The following is a 19,734-nucleotide window of genomic DNA, read 5'->3' as shown; positions in this document are numbered from 1 at the left end:
AATCGTTAAACATCATACAGATAACTTCCAGAATTCTGATAATTTTACTGTGTGTCCTTAGGTTTGTTTCATTACTACAACGACGGTTGTCAGTGGTGAACATTTAGTTAACTATTTTACAAAGGTATTCTTTAATGGATTAACGAGATAATTCTGTAGTTATCTTTTATCCATTTAGTAACATTTTTACAAATAAGTTTATACTCATATATTTTTTCTTATGAATATTAGCCACATGCAATTTTTGTCAGAGTTCTTGACTTTTGATTTTAGCAAAAATTTTATTCTTTTATTTAACTACGTTCAAAAATCTATGCGTCATACATGGGAAACTCGATCTATCACAATCTATGTTGCCTTGTCGATTAACAATCTCAGTACAACATTCTACCACAAAGTTAGTCAATCAAACAATCAATCATTCATGCTACTTTAATAATGCGTTGGAAAAGCTTATCGCCTTGCATTTATTCAGCCAAATATTATATACAGTTTCAATGTTTCAGGATTTTTCTCCTTTACGAATTTTTAAAATCTTTTACTTCCAAACTACTGCCCAGGATTCGCAAGCATACAGTACGATGATATTCACAAAACATTTAATTAATTTTTTCTTAATTTCAAGGCTGATGATTTTTGTGGTGAGTAAGGCTTTATTTTTATGGAAGGTTACTTTTCCTGATGGATCTTACTTACAGTTTCTTATGTGCTCTTTCCATATTTTTCTATTGGACTTCCCAAATACGTAAATTCTTCTCTCACTTCAGTCAATTCGACGTTTGTTCATGAAGTTAGCTGTCTACTACACACCAAGATTTTATTTTTTAATTAATTTTTTTATTGTAATCCTCTCCCGTGATATCATCCATATTTTGAAACGAATTTGTGACGTCGTACTCATTTTCCCTAAAATAACTATATAATTTAATACTGGAAGTTGTTTACGTTCTTCTCAAGATCTTGGATCTATTTTGTGTAGGAGCCATAACTATCAGTGCTTCCCAGTTAGAATGTAAATAATAACTTGCGCTATTACGCCTGTCAGCACTTGATTAAGTTACAAATTAATGATCAAACTCAAGCATAGTAAATACAGTGTTTGTTTAGATAGAATTAAACAGAAAATAAATGTGATTGCTTAACTAATTGCCAAGGAACTAAAGGAGCTAAAAGGAAGGAGACACGACAAATTAACGAAGACTAACATTACTAAAACATGATGAAGTGATTTTAACTTAACCGTGCCAGACATCCTAACCGTATCTTCCGTCATTGAGAAAACTATTAAGTGAAGAAATATACTCACCATATTAGATTTCTCAGTTTCACCACTTTCCTCGTTTTCTGGCAATTCGTTGCTGTGGTTCGCCTTCGTTGGATGAAGTGGTACAAATGATATTCCATTGCTAGCATTTACTTCTTCAGAACCAACTGCAATGACTTCTAGGGCAATATTCTCCGATTTCATAGACATATTACCGTAAGTTCCAAGTTCAACATTGTACGTGTAATAATTCACTAAACTGATCAAGTTTTGCGATGTCTCTCCCTCAGGATCCGCCTCCTCAATGACGCTGTCGTTAACATCCATCATATTGCTGATGACAGATATCATACTCTGAGCTATCTGGAAGACCAAATTTAAGCATTATCACAAATCAAGGACTTAAACTCACTGCCCAGTGGAACAATGTCTCTGTAATTCTTACCTTTTGGTCATTCAGAGCATACGACTTGATGCTATTCAGTGCTATGGATGCATTTATGAAGATTTCACTGTCGATCTGTGACGGGTTTTTTGTCAGCTGTTCAAGATGATGACTCAACCTCTCAGCAAGGGTATGACCCTAGAAAAGAGATTCGAAAAGAATTACTAAACGTGTAATGAATTTTGTTCAGTATAGCCAAGGAATTTCTACACTTCTTATTCCCTTTCGTTCGGATGTTTACTGTGGAGAATAAACCAATTACAACTTCTTTCTCTGCAGTTTTAATATATTAAACAAAAGTATAAATCCCTTTATTTTGAGGGTAATTTTTACATAAAGTTAGAGTCATTTTAAATAATTGTAAACTACCAGTACAGAATGAGGACACTGAGAAATCGCGGTGTATTTCTTGATATAGTCGGGCTCGAACCTTTAACATGAGAAGTGTCTTCAAATACACGGGGCTTGACAATAGCTCTACTGCCCGGTTGTTAGACACTGTAAGCCAGCCATCAGAATGAAACGTTTGTGTTAAGATAAAAATAACGCGTTTCCAGGTATATGGAAGTGTAAATTACACTTCTGCTCTAAGTATGTGTAATTTTATTGTTTAAAAATAATGTATCGCCACCGCAGTGGCCTTCAGTTAATAGGGACCCAGGTTCGATTCCTGACCGGATCGGGTATTTTAATCTTAAATGGTTGATTCCCTTTGCTTGGGGACTGGGCGTTTGTGCAGTTTCCAACATCCCTACAACTCATATAGCACACAAAACACTATCCTCTTCCAAAATAACATGCTTTTTCCCCATGCACGGCAGATGCGGACTGCCTTCGCGGGAGGACCTGCCTTTTAAGGGCTGCACCAGACTAGCATTAGTTGGCCGTGCGGGTAGCTGTGAGCTTGCATTCGGTAGATAGTGAGTTCGAACCCCACTGTCTACAGCCTGAAGAAGATTTTCCGTGGTTTCCCATTTTCACACCGGGTAAATGCCGGGGCTGTACCTTAATTAATTTCATGACCGCTTTTTCTCACTTCGAGCTCTTTCCTATCCCATCGTTGCCATGAGGACTATCTGTGTCAGTACAACGAAAAGCAAATTGAAAAATAAAAGACTGTTATTATTATTATTATTATTATTATTATTATTATTATTAATATTGTTATTATTATTATTTAGTATTGATTCTTATTCTTCAACAGTTTTCCACGCTCTGATGGGGTTGCGGATGCGAACTATGTCGCATATGTTAACTTAACCCTGTTTTACACCTGGATACTCTTTCTGACGCCAACCATATATGGAGGGTTATATTAACTATTGCGCTTTTGTGTGGTGTGTTGTGTGTGTATATGAAGAGATGTGTATTGAGATAAACAAAAATGCATACTTCCCGAGCCAAAAGAAATAACTAAATGCAGCTAAAATCCCTGATACGGCCGGTAATAAAATCCGAGACCCTTTGAATCGAACGACGCTAAGCTGACCATTCAGTCAAGAAGCGAACAACAACAATAACAACAACAATAATAGTAATAATAATTGTACCGGGCGGTACACCTCTACGCGACGCAAGTTCAAATCTTGCGCCAATTGAAACTCCTCTACTGGAGAAACCCGGAACTTTACCACCGAACTAACTCTACTAGTTATCAGAAGAGGTCACTGGGTGTTTTTTATTTGCTTTTGTTTTTCATGGATCAAGAAGTGTGGACATTCTCTAACAGATGTCTCTACCAAAAACTATGGTAATACACTCTGGTGTAATGGAATGTACTCTCCTGAAGAAATTTAGTATTCATATGTTTTGTTTTTGCTATATTTTGTTCTGTTATCTTTGGGTTGGCAACATTAATCCTTTCTATCCGCCTGTTTTGAATTTAGCCAATCCCAAATTTCTTTAATTTATTTCCAACCAATCATGTATATCTTCTTCGACATCGATATGTTGCTCTAAGCTATCCAATAAAAGCGAGAGGGTGTGTCTACTCATTCCTGAAAGGTCTAGAATTTTCCACGAGGGTATAAAACTGCTGTTTTTCCTTGTCTCGGGGCCACTAGTATAACATCTATGTAACTAAGTGTGTGGATATGTAGCAGGGCGCGGGAAGCGCTTCTTTCTTCAAGCAGCAGCTCTTCAACAAGGTAATGGCCGTTGAACATCTTCATTTCTTGCTAGCTCAGCAGTTTAACTCTCGGGGAGGGTTCGAAACCTTTAGTATGTAACCTACCTTTTAAAATGTAAATTCCTTTTCAGTCTATGTAAAATCTACAAATCTCTTTTACTGTAAAGCGGGGATAAAGAGTACTTTACCCTCTCGAACTCCCCTTCATTTTGAAATTGAGGTGACTACGTTTTTATAACCGTTTCTTCTCTTCCTTAATATATTAAAGTTTTCTCACACGGGTCACCTCCTTAGCTTGGGATTAGCCCCTGTGTTTCGGCCTCGCGCCACATAGGTTTTAAAATAAATAGCTTTAGTGTAGGAGTGCAAGTAATCGCATCCATTCAAGTTTGTATTTTGGGTCATTTATATAACTCGTTTTGTTTTCCTTTCTGAGAAGGCCCAGTAGATTGGGTACGAGGTACCCCTGTACCATTACATATGTGCCTTGAGGGCAGTTATGAGTGAAGTTTGTTGTGGCCTTTGATAAGCTTGTAAAATTGAGAGCGGGTCTGCTCTTTCCTAAACTCGATCTCTGCGTGCCTCTAGGAGGCTTAGCATTGTAATTAGAGGCAAGTGCTCCTTGGCATGATGGGGTTTTCTGCCCCTTCGCTCAATTTTGTACCTTGGTAAAATTGGTCTAATAGCTCAAGGATTGTAATTGTGGGGCTCGAAGCCCAGATCTTGCAATTATCCCCTAACACTTGTAATGTCTTTGTATCTGTTTTTGGCTTGTTGTTGACTTGTTAAGTTTTCAAATTCTATGTCACCATTGTTAAGTTTTGAAAATATAACCTTTGTTGAAATTTTAATTCATCTTTCGAACTTGTAGTTAGACCCATTCCAGCCCGCACCTTCTTTCACCTCTGCCTTCCACGGATAACTCCGTAACAATAATAATAATAATAATAATAATAATAATAATAATAATAATAATAATAATAATAATAATAATAATAATAATAATAATAATAAAAATCGGTAATGGTTTCCTTAAACAACATTATAGCACTTTATTAGATATAGGTCATTGTTAGATCGACATAATTTCAACGGGATACAGTGCGTATTGATCAGTTATATGGAGAGTTATGCCAGGTTTACGTGGATAAATAGCGATTTATTTTCTGCCACTGGGTCATACGATAGTTTTTAGCGACTGGATATTTAGTTTCAATCAAAGGTACCGTGTGACACGTACTTCTTCTCTGACTGATATTGCCTCGGTCAGTTCAGAGAGCAACCCTGAGTCAAAACTTAACCAAGTTGTCATCATCGGAAAAGAAACTAGCGACCTATCGTATGTATGACTGGCAACAAGGTTGGAAAAAAATTCCATAGATCACATCTTTCAGTCATTTCACTGTGAAAAATAATGTGCCCGGGGATATCACCTGTCAACAAAATCGTATGCTCCAACTGTAACTGTGAAGACTTGCGAGGCAGATAATCTTCCCCAAAACCTACCCAAGAAGTTGGAAGTAAAAGGCATGACTGCAGAAATGACGAAATATCTGTTCGACAACATTTGAGAGTACTGCACAGCAGAAACTTGGGATTCGTTGTGCCAACGGCCAACAGTCAAATAATTGTTAGAGGATAATGTAATGCATTTATCGAATTTAATGAATTGTAATAAACGAATGCTCTCTCCCCAGTTCATGTGATCCTCAAGTAGGGGATGGCAGTATCCTATTCTATTCTACTTTTTGGAATATTTTATAAGTTGATGACAATATTAGTTAAAGAGATAGTCCCTTCAGTTTGAAACTTGTTGCTATTTCTTTGAAGTATTTTGAGCCTGTCGAGGATGTGCTCAAATTACTATTGAAGAATATTGAACTAATCGTTGATTAGCATTATTGTGAGCAAACAGCAATATTCGAACCATATAGTGAACAATTGTGATCTTTCCCATACATAAGAATATTGCCAACTTTCGTTCTAACACGGAAATATACTTCGAGCGTACAAGCCGTGAACAACAATCACACGCGATGCTCTGGTGATTTGGAAGCAATTTTTTTTGCTATTTGCTTTACGTCGCACCGACACAGATATGTCTTACGGCGACGATGGGATAGGAAAGGCCTAGGAAGTGGAAGGAAGCGGCCGTGGCCTTAATTAAGGTACAGCCCCGGTGTGAAAATGGTAAACCAAGGAAAACCATCTTCAGGGCTGCCGACAGTGGGGTTCGAACCCACTATCTCCCGATTACTGGATACTGGCCGCACTTAAGCGACTGCAGCTATCGAGCTCGGTAGGAAGCAAATCGAGAATATGCGAACACTCCTTATGTTCATCATGGTGCAACCCAGGGAACTGATGAGTGTAAAGAAATACCAACGTTCTGAAGGACCATACAAAATTTGGTTCGAAGTGACCCTGTAAAAAATTCCTGAGGGCAGGGGAGTTAGATATACATATTCATATACATAATGTTTTACACTACAGTAGTTAGTTTAGAGGAAGATAAGAACTATAACTCCTGTGTATCTATGTATGGTGATGCTTAATTTGTTTTCGATTCATTGTCAAATGCTCTTCAACTCTAAGTCTCAAGAATCGCCTGTTTTTGTGAGCACACCTGGCTACTTCCCGGTTTCACGACATACACGAGATGGGTAAAATTGAGGAGGCTGACGCATGGGCTAATCAGCAAGTTGGCGGTCGCGCGCAACTACCTAGTGCTAGGACTCCCGAGGCAAGATGACTGCTGTACATTGGATATATGAGACTAACTTTAAGGAGCTAGGCTACGGGCTAATGGCGATACATTGGCCTTATAGGCCTAACTCTGGAGAACTAACTTAGTGGCTCACAACAGGTAACTTGCCAACTATTAATCTTATTGGATTGATTTTCGGGAAATGAGGCAAGAGCTGCTGGCTAAGATAGATGCTATACTGTATTCAGATAGACCTAACGAGAGAGCTACCTCAGGGGTCCACAACTTGTAATTTGTGACCTATTAGTTTTATCAGCCTAACTTTCGGGAAAGAGGCAAGGGCTGCTAGACAAAATAGCTGCTATACTCTAATCGTATAGAACTAACTTGAGAGCTACCTCAGGGGCTGACAACTTGTAACTTATGACCTATTATTTTTATCAGCCTAACTTTCGGTGAACTGACGCAGGGGCTACTAGGCAAGATGGCTGTTACAGGTTGGTATTATGGAGCTAAATCTGCGGGAGATGAACTAGGGCTCTTTGAGGCAAGATGGTTGCCACACATTAGTTCTATAACACTAATGGTGACAGTTCGGCTGGTACATCCTCCTAACGGGCTGCCTTTCTGTACACCAGCCTGTTACGATTAACGCTCCTTATTTCGTAAACAGTGCATCCTAAAGCAAAACGGACAATTCTTGTGCCCTGCAAGTACACAAAACGCTACCAGCTACTTCCTAGCTGGAGCCTATGGCAAAAGAAAAATGTTAAAAGTTAAAAATGAAAAAGAGAAAGGATGAAATTAAAAAACCGTGTCAGTTCTGCCATAAAAATACGTAGGATACATTTAAGCCCCTGGCAGCGAAACAAATTTTCGGATAAACATGAAAATTGATCATTTGAATCGGAGACATACCACTTGAAACTGTTTATATAAGTTCTATGCTTGTAGCTCATGCAGAAAAGAAAGAAATGTGTGTCAGTTCTGCCATAACAAACAGAAACGATACATTTCGGTCCCTAGCAACGAAACAAATTATCAGACAAACATGAGAGTTGATAAATTGGATCCGAAACGTACCACTTGTATCTGTTCGCATAAGTTCTAATCTCGTAGCTCTTGCAGAAGAGGAAGGAAAGCAATGTTAGTTCTGCCAGTTCCTCAACCAATAGTTCTAGAAAACTGATTTTGACTTAAAATTGATCAAACATTATTCTATTACAGGTGATAAATAACAACTCAACCCGGACTGTTTCTTTTCTAAGTTTCAGGCTGACTTCTAACGTTAAAAATGTCTCGAATGATGCTTTAAATTACTTGTAAACTAAAAAATAGGTTGGGGGTGAAACGTGCCTTAAATTAAAAATTCAATTTCTCTTCAACTGACGGTTCCAGGAAACTGATAATTAGCTTAAAATTTATCAAAAAATATCTTCTAACCTGTTTCTTTAAAAAATTTGGGGTAAAATGACTTCTAACGCTAAAAAAGATTTGGCCGAGCCGAGTTGCTCAGACTAAATAGCACTAAATTGCAGTAAAGTATTAAAGAAAGCTAAAGTCAGGAATACACAAGAACTTCGTTTATCAGGCCCTCATTAATCCGGATCTCCGGTTTATCCTGATCGAATATAATAAAAAATATATTTTTTCTTGCACAGTACTTTTTTACGGTGTCAGCTCTTCGGGAATATCTTTTCCGCCAAGGATATTTAAGGACAGGAATTGGAAGTAATTCGGCCACGGTCTATCAAAGGTACTGTCCCGGCGTTCGTCTGGAATTGAGAATGGGAAACCATGGAAAACCATTACCAGGACGGCCGAGGTGGAATTCAAACCCACGCTCTTCTGAATGAAACGCATTATTAATTCACTAATGGTGAATTCGAAAATGAAACCGGCGCTTCATCAGAAGAAACAATGACTCATGGAGAGGCAACAATGCAGCTGGACAAACTGATGGCCTTTTTAGAATCCTTAACTGAAACCACACCGGCAGAACTGTTGTTAGTAAAACGTCTTCGTGATCGTGCTGCCCACAAACGCTATACAAATGTAAAACAGAAAAAAACTCATATATTAATTTAGTGCATAAAACCGAGTCGCAAATGTACGAAAAGAGTTCTGATATTTTTTATACAATTGAAAAAAGGTATTACTGTACAACTTAACTTAATAGATTCTGTAACATTTACTGTATTTATTTTGTTAGTTTTTCCGGATTATCCGCATTTTCGATAATCCGGATCAGTTCTGGTCCCACTTAATCCGGATAAACGAGGTTCTTGTGTACTTAATTTCCGATTTTAACTTTAGAGTTTATAGATTGGAGCTCTAGAGATTTAAAATAGCCAACATTATTTTACATCACTTAGAGATTAAAACATTTTGGTCAGAATTGAAGGAAGTTCGCGCTACTTGCCTAATGAAAGAGGTTAATTTTGACCTGATATTCTAACAACATTTCCGAAACATGTAACTAAGAAATTATACTTACCTGTAGCACAGTTCAAAAATACTTGGATAACTGTTGCATTGCTCTTATGGAACTAGAGAGGTAGCGCAAGGACTAATACGTATACATAGCTATCTCAGGGACCCACAAATTGCAACTTTAGGACCTATTTGTCTAATCGGAATAAAACTAGGGAGCTGACGCAGGGGAATTGCGTTTACATTTCTCTAGTGTTTAGGGTACTTCTCCTCCATTGTCCGGACTTGTGATCGGTTTTTCAGCTAGAGGCAAAGTTAACTCGCTAAGGAGGGAGATGTTACGAAACAGTTTCTAACAATGTAGCTACTTGATCCACTGTATGAAACAGCGTGTCCAACCTCTAGGCTGATAACTTTACAGACTGATGACTGGAGATTAATAATGGCGTTTGACCTCCGGAGAGACTCTTGTGCAGATTATTCGACTTCCTGCTCATGAACAATCTGCACGTCTGTGAGAGTGGAGCTTTAACTAGGAAGAAATCTAATGTTGAAGATGGTACAGAAATCAAGTCCCAGATTCTGAGGAAGTATACAATGAAGGTTGAAATCTTTGACCCGGACTCCCGCATGCAAACAGCTATGTACTGATAGAGCATCAGGCTTGAGACGTCGATTCAACGCTAAGTTCCATGTCGTATCCTTCTTCCTCAAACTCAACTTCTACCACCTCCACATCTATCACCCTCCACCTCCTTCTCCTCCTCAGCTACTGCTTCCTCCTCCGCTTCCTCCTGCTCAGCCTTTACCTCCACCTCCTCAGCTTCTGCCTCCTCCACCTCCTCTTTTTCCCAGCATTTTTCTTTTCATTGCACAGGCTGTTTCTTGGAAGTTTAAAACCCACAGCTTCACAGTATTGCGGGTAATCACACAATCACTCAATCACTACTGATCTGCATTTAGGGCAGTCGCCCAGGTGGCAGATTCCCTATCTGTTGTTTGACCTGACCTTTTCTTAAATGATCGCAAAGAAATTGGAAAATTATTAAACATTTCCTTTGGTAAGTTATTCCAATCCATAACTCCCCTTCCTATAAACGAATATTTGCCCCAATTTGTCCTCTTGAATTCCAACTTTATCTTCATACTGTGATCTTTCATACTTTTAAAGACACCACTCAAAATTATTCGTCTACTGATGTACTCCCACGCCATCTCTCCACTGACAGCTCGGAACATACCACTTAATCGAGCAGCTCGTCTCCTTTCTCCCAAGTCTTCCCAGCCCAAACTTTGCAACATTTTTGCAACGCTACTCTTTTGTCGGAAATCACCCAGAAAAAATCGAGCTGCTTTTCTCTGGATTTTTTTTCCAGTTCTTGAATCAAGTAATTCTGGTGAGGGTCCCATACACTGGAACCATACTCTAGATGGGGTCTTACCAGAGACTTATATGCCCTCTCCTTTACATCCTTGCTACAACCCCTAAATACCCTCATAACCATGTGACCGGGCGAGTTGGCCGTGCGCGTAGAGGCGCGCGGCTGTGAGCTTGCATCCGGGAGATAGTAGGTTCGAATCCCACTATCGGCAGCCCTGAAAATGGTTTTCCGTGGTTTCCCATTTTCACACCAGGCAAATGATGGGGCTGTACCTTAATTAAGGCCACGGCCGCTTCCTTCTAACTCCTAGGCCTTTCCTATCCCATCGTCGCCATAAGACCTATCTGTGTCGGTGCGACGTAAAACCCCTAGCATAACCATGTGCAGAGATCTGTACCTTTTATTAACAATAATATTTATGTGATTACCCCAATGAAGGTATTTTCTTATATTAACACCTAGGTACTTACAATGATTCCCAAAACGAACTTTCACTCCATCAAAACAGTAATTAAAACTGAGAGGACTTTTCCTATTTGTGAAACTCACAACCTGACTTTTAGCCCCGTTTATCATCATACCATTGCCCACCGTCCATCTCACAACACTATTGAGGTCACCCTGCAGCCGCTCACAATCTTGTAACTTATTTATTACTCTGTACATAATAACATCATCTGCAAACAGCCTTGTCTCTGATTCCACTTCTTTACACATATCATTGATATATATATATATATATATATAAGAAAACATAAAGGTCCAATAATACTGCCTTGAGGAATGCCCCTCTTAATTATTACAGGGTCAGATAAAGCTTCGCCTACTCTAATTCTCTGAATTCTATTTTCTAGAAATATAGCCACCCATTCAATCACTCCTTTTTCTAGTCCAATAGCATTCATTTTTGCCAGTAGTCTTCCATGATCTACCCTATCAAATGCCTTAGATAGGTCAATCGCAATACAGTCCATTTGGCCTCCTGAATCCAGGATATCTGCTATATCTTGCTGAAATCCTACAAGCTGAGCTTCAGTGGAATAACCTTTCCTAAACCCAAACTGCCTTCTGTCAAACCAGTTATTAATTTCACAAACCCTTCTAATATAAGCAGAAAGAATGCTTTCCCGAAGCTTACATGCAATGCATGCCAAATTGACTGGCCTGTAATTTTCAGCTTTATGTCTATCACCCTTTCCTTTATATACAGGGGCTACTATAGCAACTCTCCATTCATTTGGTATAGCTCCTTCAACCAAACAATAATCAAATAAGTATTTCAGATATGGTACTATATATAATTTTAATACCTTCCTTTCTTTCACATTAATTTTTAACTACGACGAAAACAGATTCGTGATCACTAATACCATCTATCACTTCGGTTTCTCTATAGAGCTCATCTGGTTTATCAGTATATCCCCAGAACTCTTATCAATTCCAGCTGCTTTTCTAGTTTTCAACTTTTGTATCTTACTGTAAATGTCATTGTAATCACAGGTAAATTTTAATACTTCTTTAGTATTACTCACCTCCCCTATCTGGAAATTATCCTCGTAACCAACAATCTTTACATACTACTGACTAAATACTTCTGCCTTTTGAAGATCCTCGCATACACACCCCCCTTGTTCATTAATGATTCCTGGAAAGTCCTTTGAACCTGTTTCTGCCCTAAAGTACCTATACATACCATGCAATTTTCCACTAAAAAAAGGTATGACCACCAATTATGCTTGTCATCATGTTATCCTTAGCTGACTTCTTTGCTAGATTCAATTTCCTAGTAAGTTCCTTCAATTTCACCTTACTTCAATAACCATTTCTAACTCTATTTCGTTCCAACCTGCACCTCCTTCTTAGTCTCTTTACTTCTCTGTTAAAGTATAGTGGATCTTTACCATTCCTTACGTTCGACTCGTTGGCTGAATGGTCAGCGTACTGGCCTTCGGTTCAGAGAGTCCCGGGTTCGATTCACGGCCGGGTCGGGGATTTTAACCTACATTGGTTAATTCCAATGGCTCGGGGGCTGGGTGTCTGTGCCGTCCCCAACATCCCTGCAACTCACACACCACACATAACACTATCCTCCACCACAACAACACGCAGTTACCTACACACGGCAGATGCCGCCCACCCTCATCGGAAGGTCTGCCTTACAAGGGCTGCACTCGGCTAGAAATAGCCACACGAAATTCATTCAACCATTCCTTACCACCTTTAAAGGTACAAACCTATTTTCACATTCCTCAACAATTGCTTTAAACCCATCCCAGAGTCTATTTACATTTTTATTTACCATTTTCCAGCGATCATAGTTACTTTTTTAAACTCCCTCATGCCTGTTTTATAAGCCATATGGTACTGCCTAATAGTCCTAATTTTAATACCTTCCTTTCTTTCACATTAATTTTTAACTACGACAAAAACAGATTCATGATCACTAATACCATCTATTATTTCGGTTTCTCTATAGAGCTCATCTGGTTTATCAGCTGCACATCCAAACTATTCTTCCCTCTAGTTGGTTCCATCACTTTCTGAATCAGGTGCCCTTCCCATATTAACTTATTTGCCATTTGTTGATCATGCTTCCTGTCGTTCGCATTACCTTTCGAATTGACATTTGGTAAATTGAGATCACCCGCTACAATCACGTTCCTTTCCTTATCGTTTCCGACGTAGCTGATTATCTTATCAAATAATTTTGAATCAGCGTCAGCGCTACCCTTTCCCGGTCTGTATACTCCAAGGACATCAAGTTGCCTATTATCTTTAGAGATGAACCTTACACCCAGAAATTCATGTTTTTCATCCTTAACTTTTTCGTAGCATACAAATTCGTCTTTCACCAGAATGAATACTCCCCCTCCTACCATCCCTATCCTATCTCTACGATACACACTGCAGTTCCGTGAGAATATTTCTGCATCCATTATATCATTTCTCAGCCATGATTCAGCTCCTATTACAATATCTGGTAAGTACATATCTATTAAATTACTTAATTCGATTTCTTTGTTTACAATGCTTCTACAATTGAGCACTAACATTTTTATGTCATCCCTACTTGATTTCCAGTTCTCTGTTCGCTTAACACCGCTCCCTAGGCCACCCTGTTTCCCTGAATGTACCTGCCTCTAACGCTTCTAAACAAGTTTCCTAACTTATATGTACCACTGCGGTTTAAGTGAAGGCCATCTGAGCGCAGATCCCTGTCTCCTACCCACCCATTAGGATCTAGAAATCTCACTCCCAGTTTCCCACATACCCTCTCCATAGTCTCATCCCCAATCACCTTCCAGTCAGTATCCCTCCTACACAGTATTCTACTGATAACAATCTCCGCTTCCTTAAACTATATCCGTGCTGCATTTAGCAGATTCCACACATCCCCAACTATGTTGGTACTTATACCTGCTTGCCTTACGCTGTTAGTACCAACGTGAAACACTACCACCTTCTCCTTTCCCTCTTCCTTCTCTTCTACTTTCCTCAACATCTGCCTCAACCTGATTCCTGGATAACACTCTACCCTGGTTCCCTTTCCTCCACACACTTTCCCCACATGTCTAACGATGGAATTCCCCATGACCAGCGCCTCAACCCTACCCACCTCATTTGAACCCCGCCCCTCCTGGTCAGCCCTGTCTTCTCTCACTGCTGCAGAAGCTACTTCCTCCCCCCCCTTTCTCCCTCCCATGACCCTGTTTCACCATTCTTTTCCTTTCCACTACACTACATTTCCCTTTCCTACCTTTTCCCTTCCTCTTACTTCCACACATATCAGCAACAGTTCCCTGTTCCTCATCTTCCCTCGGTTGTTCTACCTGCAGTGACTCGTACCGATTTCTCACAGACACCTGTCCTGAATTCTGATCCTGAACAGAGCCCTTAGCCTGCAATCTCCTTCCCCTTAAAACATTAGACCACCTGTCTTCTACAATTCCCCCATTTCCTTCCCATCCCTCCTTTACACCTACTGTATCCCGTACATTATTCGAGGGGGCCTACTTTTCTTCCTGTCCTCTGAGAGAATCCTAATTATCTCCCTCAAACTCTCCAACTCCTTCCTCAAACTCCTTAATGCCTGGCCACACCCACAGCTTCTACACTTGCACTGCGTAGCCATTCTTACGGAATAATGGGAAGAACTTAACACTGTAATTGAATTTCTGAAGTCCCCAAAACTATTCGTCGAGTCAGAACAAAGTTGATTTTTTCTGAATGTAAGTCCCCTCAACAAAGACGTAGGGCTTTGGACCAGCTAAGTCATTGTCAAAGAACGGTTTTGAGCCTGGAGATATGTGCGTTCAAGATCAGTATTCCAAGCCCAACGGGTTATCTTACAGCGTCTTTGCAAAATCGTCTGACATTTCAGCCGGACTCGGTATGTGATGGAATATTAGTTAATCGCCAAGAAATATTCTGTACGGTAATGGCATGGGGCAAGCACAATGTCAGAACACGTTCAGATATTTCAACGTATGTTTGCCTTTGGACACATAAAGCGTAAAATATCCCGCAAAAATCTATACATTTTTGTTAGTGTTCAACGTCGCACTAACACATCGAAGGTTTTTGGTGGATGAGAAAGTTCTAGAATCGGGAAAGCAGACGCCGAGGCCTTGATTAGGGTGTGAAAATGGGAAACCACGGGAAACCATCTTCAAGGATTCCGATGGTGGGATTCGAACCTCCCATCTTCGGAATGCATGACCACAACTACGTGACCCTAACCGCCACAATATTCTTGAAGGAAATAATATAGTTATTTTTAAATATTGATTAATGTTCAAATTTTCCAACAGCTATATTTATATTTATTAATTTTACAACATTACAAGAACAGAGTAATCGACTGTGAATACATACCTCATCACGACAGACATCATCCAACATCGTGCTCCATTTGATGCTACCATCAGCCATTTGCATACAGGCACGTACAGCATATGCCATACCGTTGTCGTCTACTTGTCTAGTTCTCATCAAAGGAATGAGTTGATCACCGCTAGTTCTGTGTTCTACGTCAGTCATCTCTGCAAGTAATTTAGTGGAGTGGCCTTTACGTTTATCTGGGAATCGCGTTCCCCAGAATGGTGTTAACAAATTGGAGACTGGTTCTGGCGGTAACAGGGATTTCTGACGAATTCCACGTGCCCTTGATGTGTAGTTTTCTTGTCCACCGAATGGACATACGACTCTGGCAATGACTCCATGTTCCACGGGTACCCATTCGTAGGTGCCTCTGTTGGTCTTCACTATGTCATGTGGGCACTGCACTGCAGACAAAGAAAGAAAATAAATGACAAACAGTGAACGTGACAAAATTTGTAATCTGATCGGACCGTAATTTTACAGATTGTATCTAACAGTCTTGAGAGGTAACTCGTATGGTGTACATTACAAAGTAACAACAGGAAAACTACAAAACAAGAGGATGGTTATTTAGTTACTGCAACCTTTCCTACTGCATTATAAATAACGCTGAAAAAAGGAAATTCTTCAATCTTAGGCTATGATGCCCTTAGCTCGTAATTAAAGTAGCGTAGCTGAAGACTCTTGTTCTTTTCCGACCCGGACACTATTAGAACATTCGAGAGCTAGGGAGTGTTTCATTTTCACGCCCTTCGTGGCCCTTCCCTTTCTTTGGCCGATATTCTCCTTTTACAAAATGTCGGATTCCTTCCATTTATCTCTCTGATTAGTGTTATATAGAGGAAGGTTGCCTATTTGTACTTCCTGTTAAAACAATAACCACCACCACCACCACCACGACATTTCTTGTACTTAATTTGTTTACAATTTTCCTTCCGTCACACCGACACAGATAGGTCTTGCGGCGACGATGGGATAGGAAATGGCTAGAAGTTGGAAGGAAGTGATGCTTGTTGTTTAAAGGCGCCTAATATCTAAGTAATCGGCCTGGGAAACAAGTAACCGGGACCTTAATTAAGCTACAGCCCCAGCATTTGCCTGGTGTAAAAATGGCAAACCAAGGTAAACCATCCTCAGGACTGCCGACAGTGGAGTTCGAACACACTATCTCCCAAATTACAAGGTGATAGCCACGTGACCCAAAGCACGCAGCCACTTGCTCGGTGCATTCCTTGTATAATTACCTTTTGGCATTGCTGAAACTTCAAATATCGCTCTCTTGACATTTAACTGGCTATGGCTGAAAAATGGTTGAGGGAAATAGAGACCTTCACTTCGCTTGAGGTTTGTTGATCGTGAACGAAATGCCAAACGAATTTAAAATTGATGTCTCTTGAATGAAAATGGAGGTGTTTTAACGGAAGTTGTTAAGTCAATTCGATGAATTATAGCTCTCTACCCAGCTTTGTATCCATTTATTATTTCGAAATCTAAACAATTTTCGTACATAGTTCTTACAATTACGCACTAATTTGGTTACGTTTATGAGTCGTTCGGAAACGTTCCTTTTTTTAAGGAGCATAACTATGGCTCTAATTTTTAACATACGAATAAGTGTAGACAAACCATTAATTTCAAGGAATTATGTAGGAAACTGAAGTAGCTAGCTTTCATCTTCAGTATTAATCCGTTGACGCTAGTGAATGGTTTTAAACTACCGGGTATAAGTCCAATGACCTTCAAATTAATTATGAATGGCAATTTTCGAGAAAATGATGACATATTTCCCAGAAGTAAACGTTTGGCTATACATTTCAATCACGATATCATCCTGTAGTAACATTCTGGCTGGCAGTTCAATCATTTGTGGCTGGTAGTTCTATATTTCAGCCCTCACTCTCTACAGAGGGTTAGTCGCCATTACCGATTTCTTGCAAAAAATCTAGGAATTCCATTTTTTTGTGGTTTTGCCCGCAAATATTTATGTCAGCGATCTGTTTTGAAGAAGGGTCGGAGAGGAGCGTATTTAATACAATTATAAACAAATAATTGTTTGGCGATAAGCATGTGGCAAAACATGCAAAACTTTAATGAAACCGTCCGCGAGAATGTCGTTGCCTGTGTATATTTCAGAAGACGATTCACACACATTAATGAGTGACTATTTTGCCATTGGGGCTTTATATCATATTGAGCCGAGTTAATCGAATATTGTCATCAGCTTTGAAATTTAATTTTGAATGAAATGTGCACTGTCCAAGAAAGACGTCTGACTGACCCCCTTCCACATCCCCTATCGTGCTTCTTGCCCAGCGCTCTTACGGATCAGGCGGCCTTGGAAGTACTGGCGAGCGTTTTAACGAATCAGAATGCTGCATTATTCTTTATTTAAAAATGTATGGCTAGAAATGTTTATGCTCTTAAAGACGTTGTGCAAATCTACAGCTTTCGTCAGAGTGCTTTGCGATGTCAATCGGTTCAGCCGTTCTCTCAAAATCGCGATTACAAACATCAGCCCAGTGTTGTAAATGAATCAGTTACTTTTAGAAACCCTTAAGTCTCTCATTTCGTCATTATCATGTTATGAGAGAAAATGAAAGCTGCAACATAAGTGCTTCATTCTGTGTAGAAAACCGGTAATTTGATTAATCAAATAGATCCGGGAACACTCGGAACTTTTGGTACGGTTTTGAAACTTTGAAAATCACTGATTTGGGAGGTTTTCAACGTAACTATTGTTGGCTACAACTGCTGGATACCTCCACTGTTCAAGAAGTCTGTCCTGTCCATTTCATCCCATGGAAAGGGAGTGCTTCGATAAAAAAAAAATGTCAGGTGTCACAGTGAAACTATTTTTTGTATTTCAGGGACCACTTCGGTACAGTTCACTACCCAGTACGTTGAAAGTCTTATCAGGTAAAACCTCAGGCTTCTCAATAGTATTCTTAGTGGCAATGTGATGCCAGAAAAGAGAGCTTTCAAACAGAATCTTCCAATTAATATGCAGAAAATGGACGATTTTGAAAAATCAGAAGGATACGTACCGAATGAAGGGGAAATTCAAATATTCTGTAAAACCATGTATGACAGGGATATCACTAACAGGGAGATTGGTTAAAAATTTTGTTCAGTTCAAAACCATGTATACGGTGTGCACTTTCATAAAACGTAATTTTCTTACATTTCTAGCGATTTTTTATTAACTGACATGGACATTATTTTCTAGATGAATATTGTAATTCAACATATTATTGTAAGAAACATGTGCCATGTTATGATAAATTTTTCATTAGATTTTGAAATTCCGTAAGTCATGAACATTCAAACAAATCTTACAATAACTGGAATATTTATACAACAAAATTACATACCTCCATGACATGCTGAATCAAGGTTTAAATTTCAGAATCAATAAAAGCACATTAGTCATCTCTACGTAATTAATTATTCAGTTTTCTTATTATCCCACACATGTATAATTCTTGACATATGGGGTTATAAAAATAACCGATTCAAATATATACATAGTAATTTACGTGCCAATAATTACTTTTACAGTTTTCGGAGACGCCGAAGTGCTGGAAATTTGTCCAGCAGGAGTTCTTTTACGTTTCGATGAATCTACCGACACAGGGCTGGTTTATTTGAGCACGTTCAAATACCACCGGACAGAGCTAGTATCGAACCTGCCAACATGGGCTCAGAAAGCCAGTACCTTAACCGTCTGAGCCACTCATTCCAGCTCTCACAACTTCCTCTATTTATAGTATTAGCATAGATATGGAGAATCTAAGCTGTAGATCTGTAATAATCTTAATTGTATACTGTAGTTCTTTGGCAGTTAGTCATTGAATATGTGTAGTATACTGCATCATAACCAAAATACTATATATTCTCAAGTAACACATAATACACACGGTAAGGGGGAACTTACCTTTATGTTCACAGAGCTTTCCGCGATACCCTTCAGAGCAGTTACAGTAGAAATGGTCAATGAAATCGTAGCATGGGGCACCATTTTGACAAGGACTAGACTCACAAAGATCTGAAATTAAAAGAAAAAACATAATCCCTCTCACATTCACAGTCCTACACTTGGAACAAAATTGAACGAATATTTTAGTAGCCACAAACATTTCAATGAATATCCCAAAGTCTGTTTATTTCACTTGAGCAGAGGATGGCATTTTCAGGTTGCTAAGTACAAAATCATACTCAGTTTGATTACGGATGTTGATTTCAGAGGCGTAACAGGCTACTTGTCCCAGAAATATTCTTGATGATTTTGATTCATTTTCAATGTTAGGAACTCACGTATTACATCTAAGTGGACTTCAGCTATCGTGGACATATTCGTGTTTAAAATACAGTAATACATGATACGCTCATCTGCCTCCATAATACGACTCACTAACGGCTAGAGAATTGAATACTTCGACATAATTTATCTATTTCTCCATTAGGATATGGGAAGTAATATCGCATTTAAACACT

At 39.2% G+C, this 19,734-nt stretch overlaps 1 protein-coding gene across 1 annotated transcript in view; it reads right to left on the bottom strand.

Annotated features, from left to right (window-relative positions):
* Positions 1 to 19,734, bottom strand: part of LOC136863695 (uncharacterized) — a 415,056-nt gene that overhangs the window by 153,249 nt on the left and 242,073 nt on the right. The window contains exons 15-18 of the mRNA XM_068226041.1: positions 19,175 to 19,285; positions 15,235 to 15,644; positions 1,710 to 1,847; positions 1,307 to 1,627 (exon numbers count right to left, since the gene is read on the bottom strand). Coding sequence (XP_068082142.1) covers positions 1,307 to 1,627; positions 1,710 to 1,847; positions 15,235 to 15,644; positions 19,175 to 19,285 — 980 coding nt within the window. The remainder of the gene's footprint in view (positions 1 to 1,306; positions 1,628 to 1,709; positions 1,848 to 15,234; positions 15,645 to 19,174; positions 19,286 to 19,734) is intronic.

Source organism: Anabrus simplex, chromosome 2, assembly GCF_040414725.1.
Source record: "Anabrus simplex isolate iqAnaSimp1 chromosome 2, ASM4041472v1, whole genome shotgun sequence".
In the NCBI taxonomy this organism is placed as follows: domain Eukaryota; kingdom Metazoa; phylum Arthropoda; class Insecta; order Orthoptera; family Tettigoniidae; genus Anabrus; species Anabrus simplex.
The sequence above is the reverse complement of the archived record's forward strand: the minus strand, read 5'-3'. Positions and strand labels throughout refer to the sequence as shown.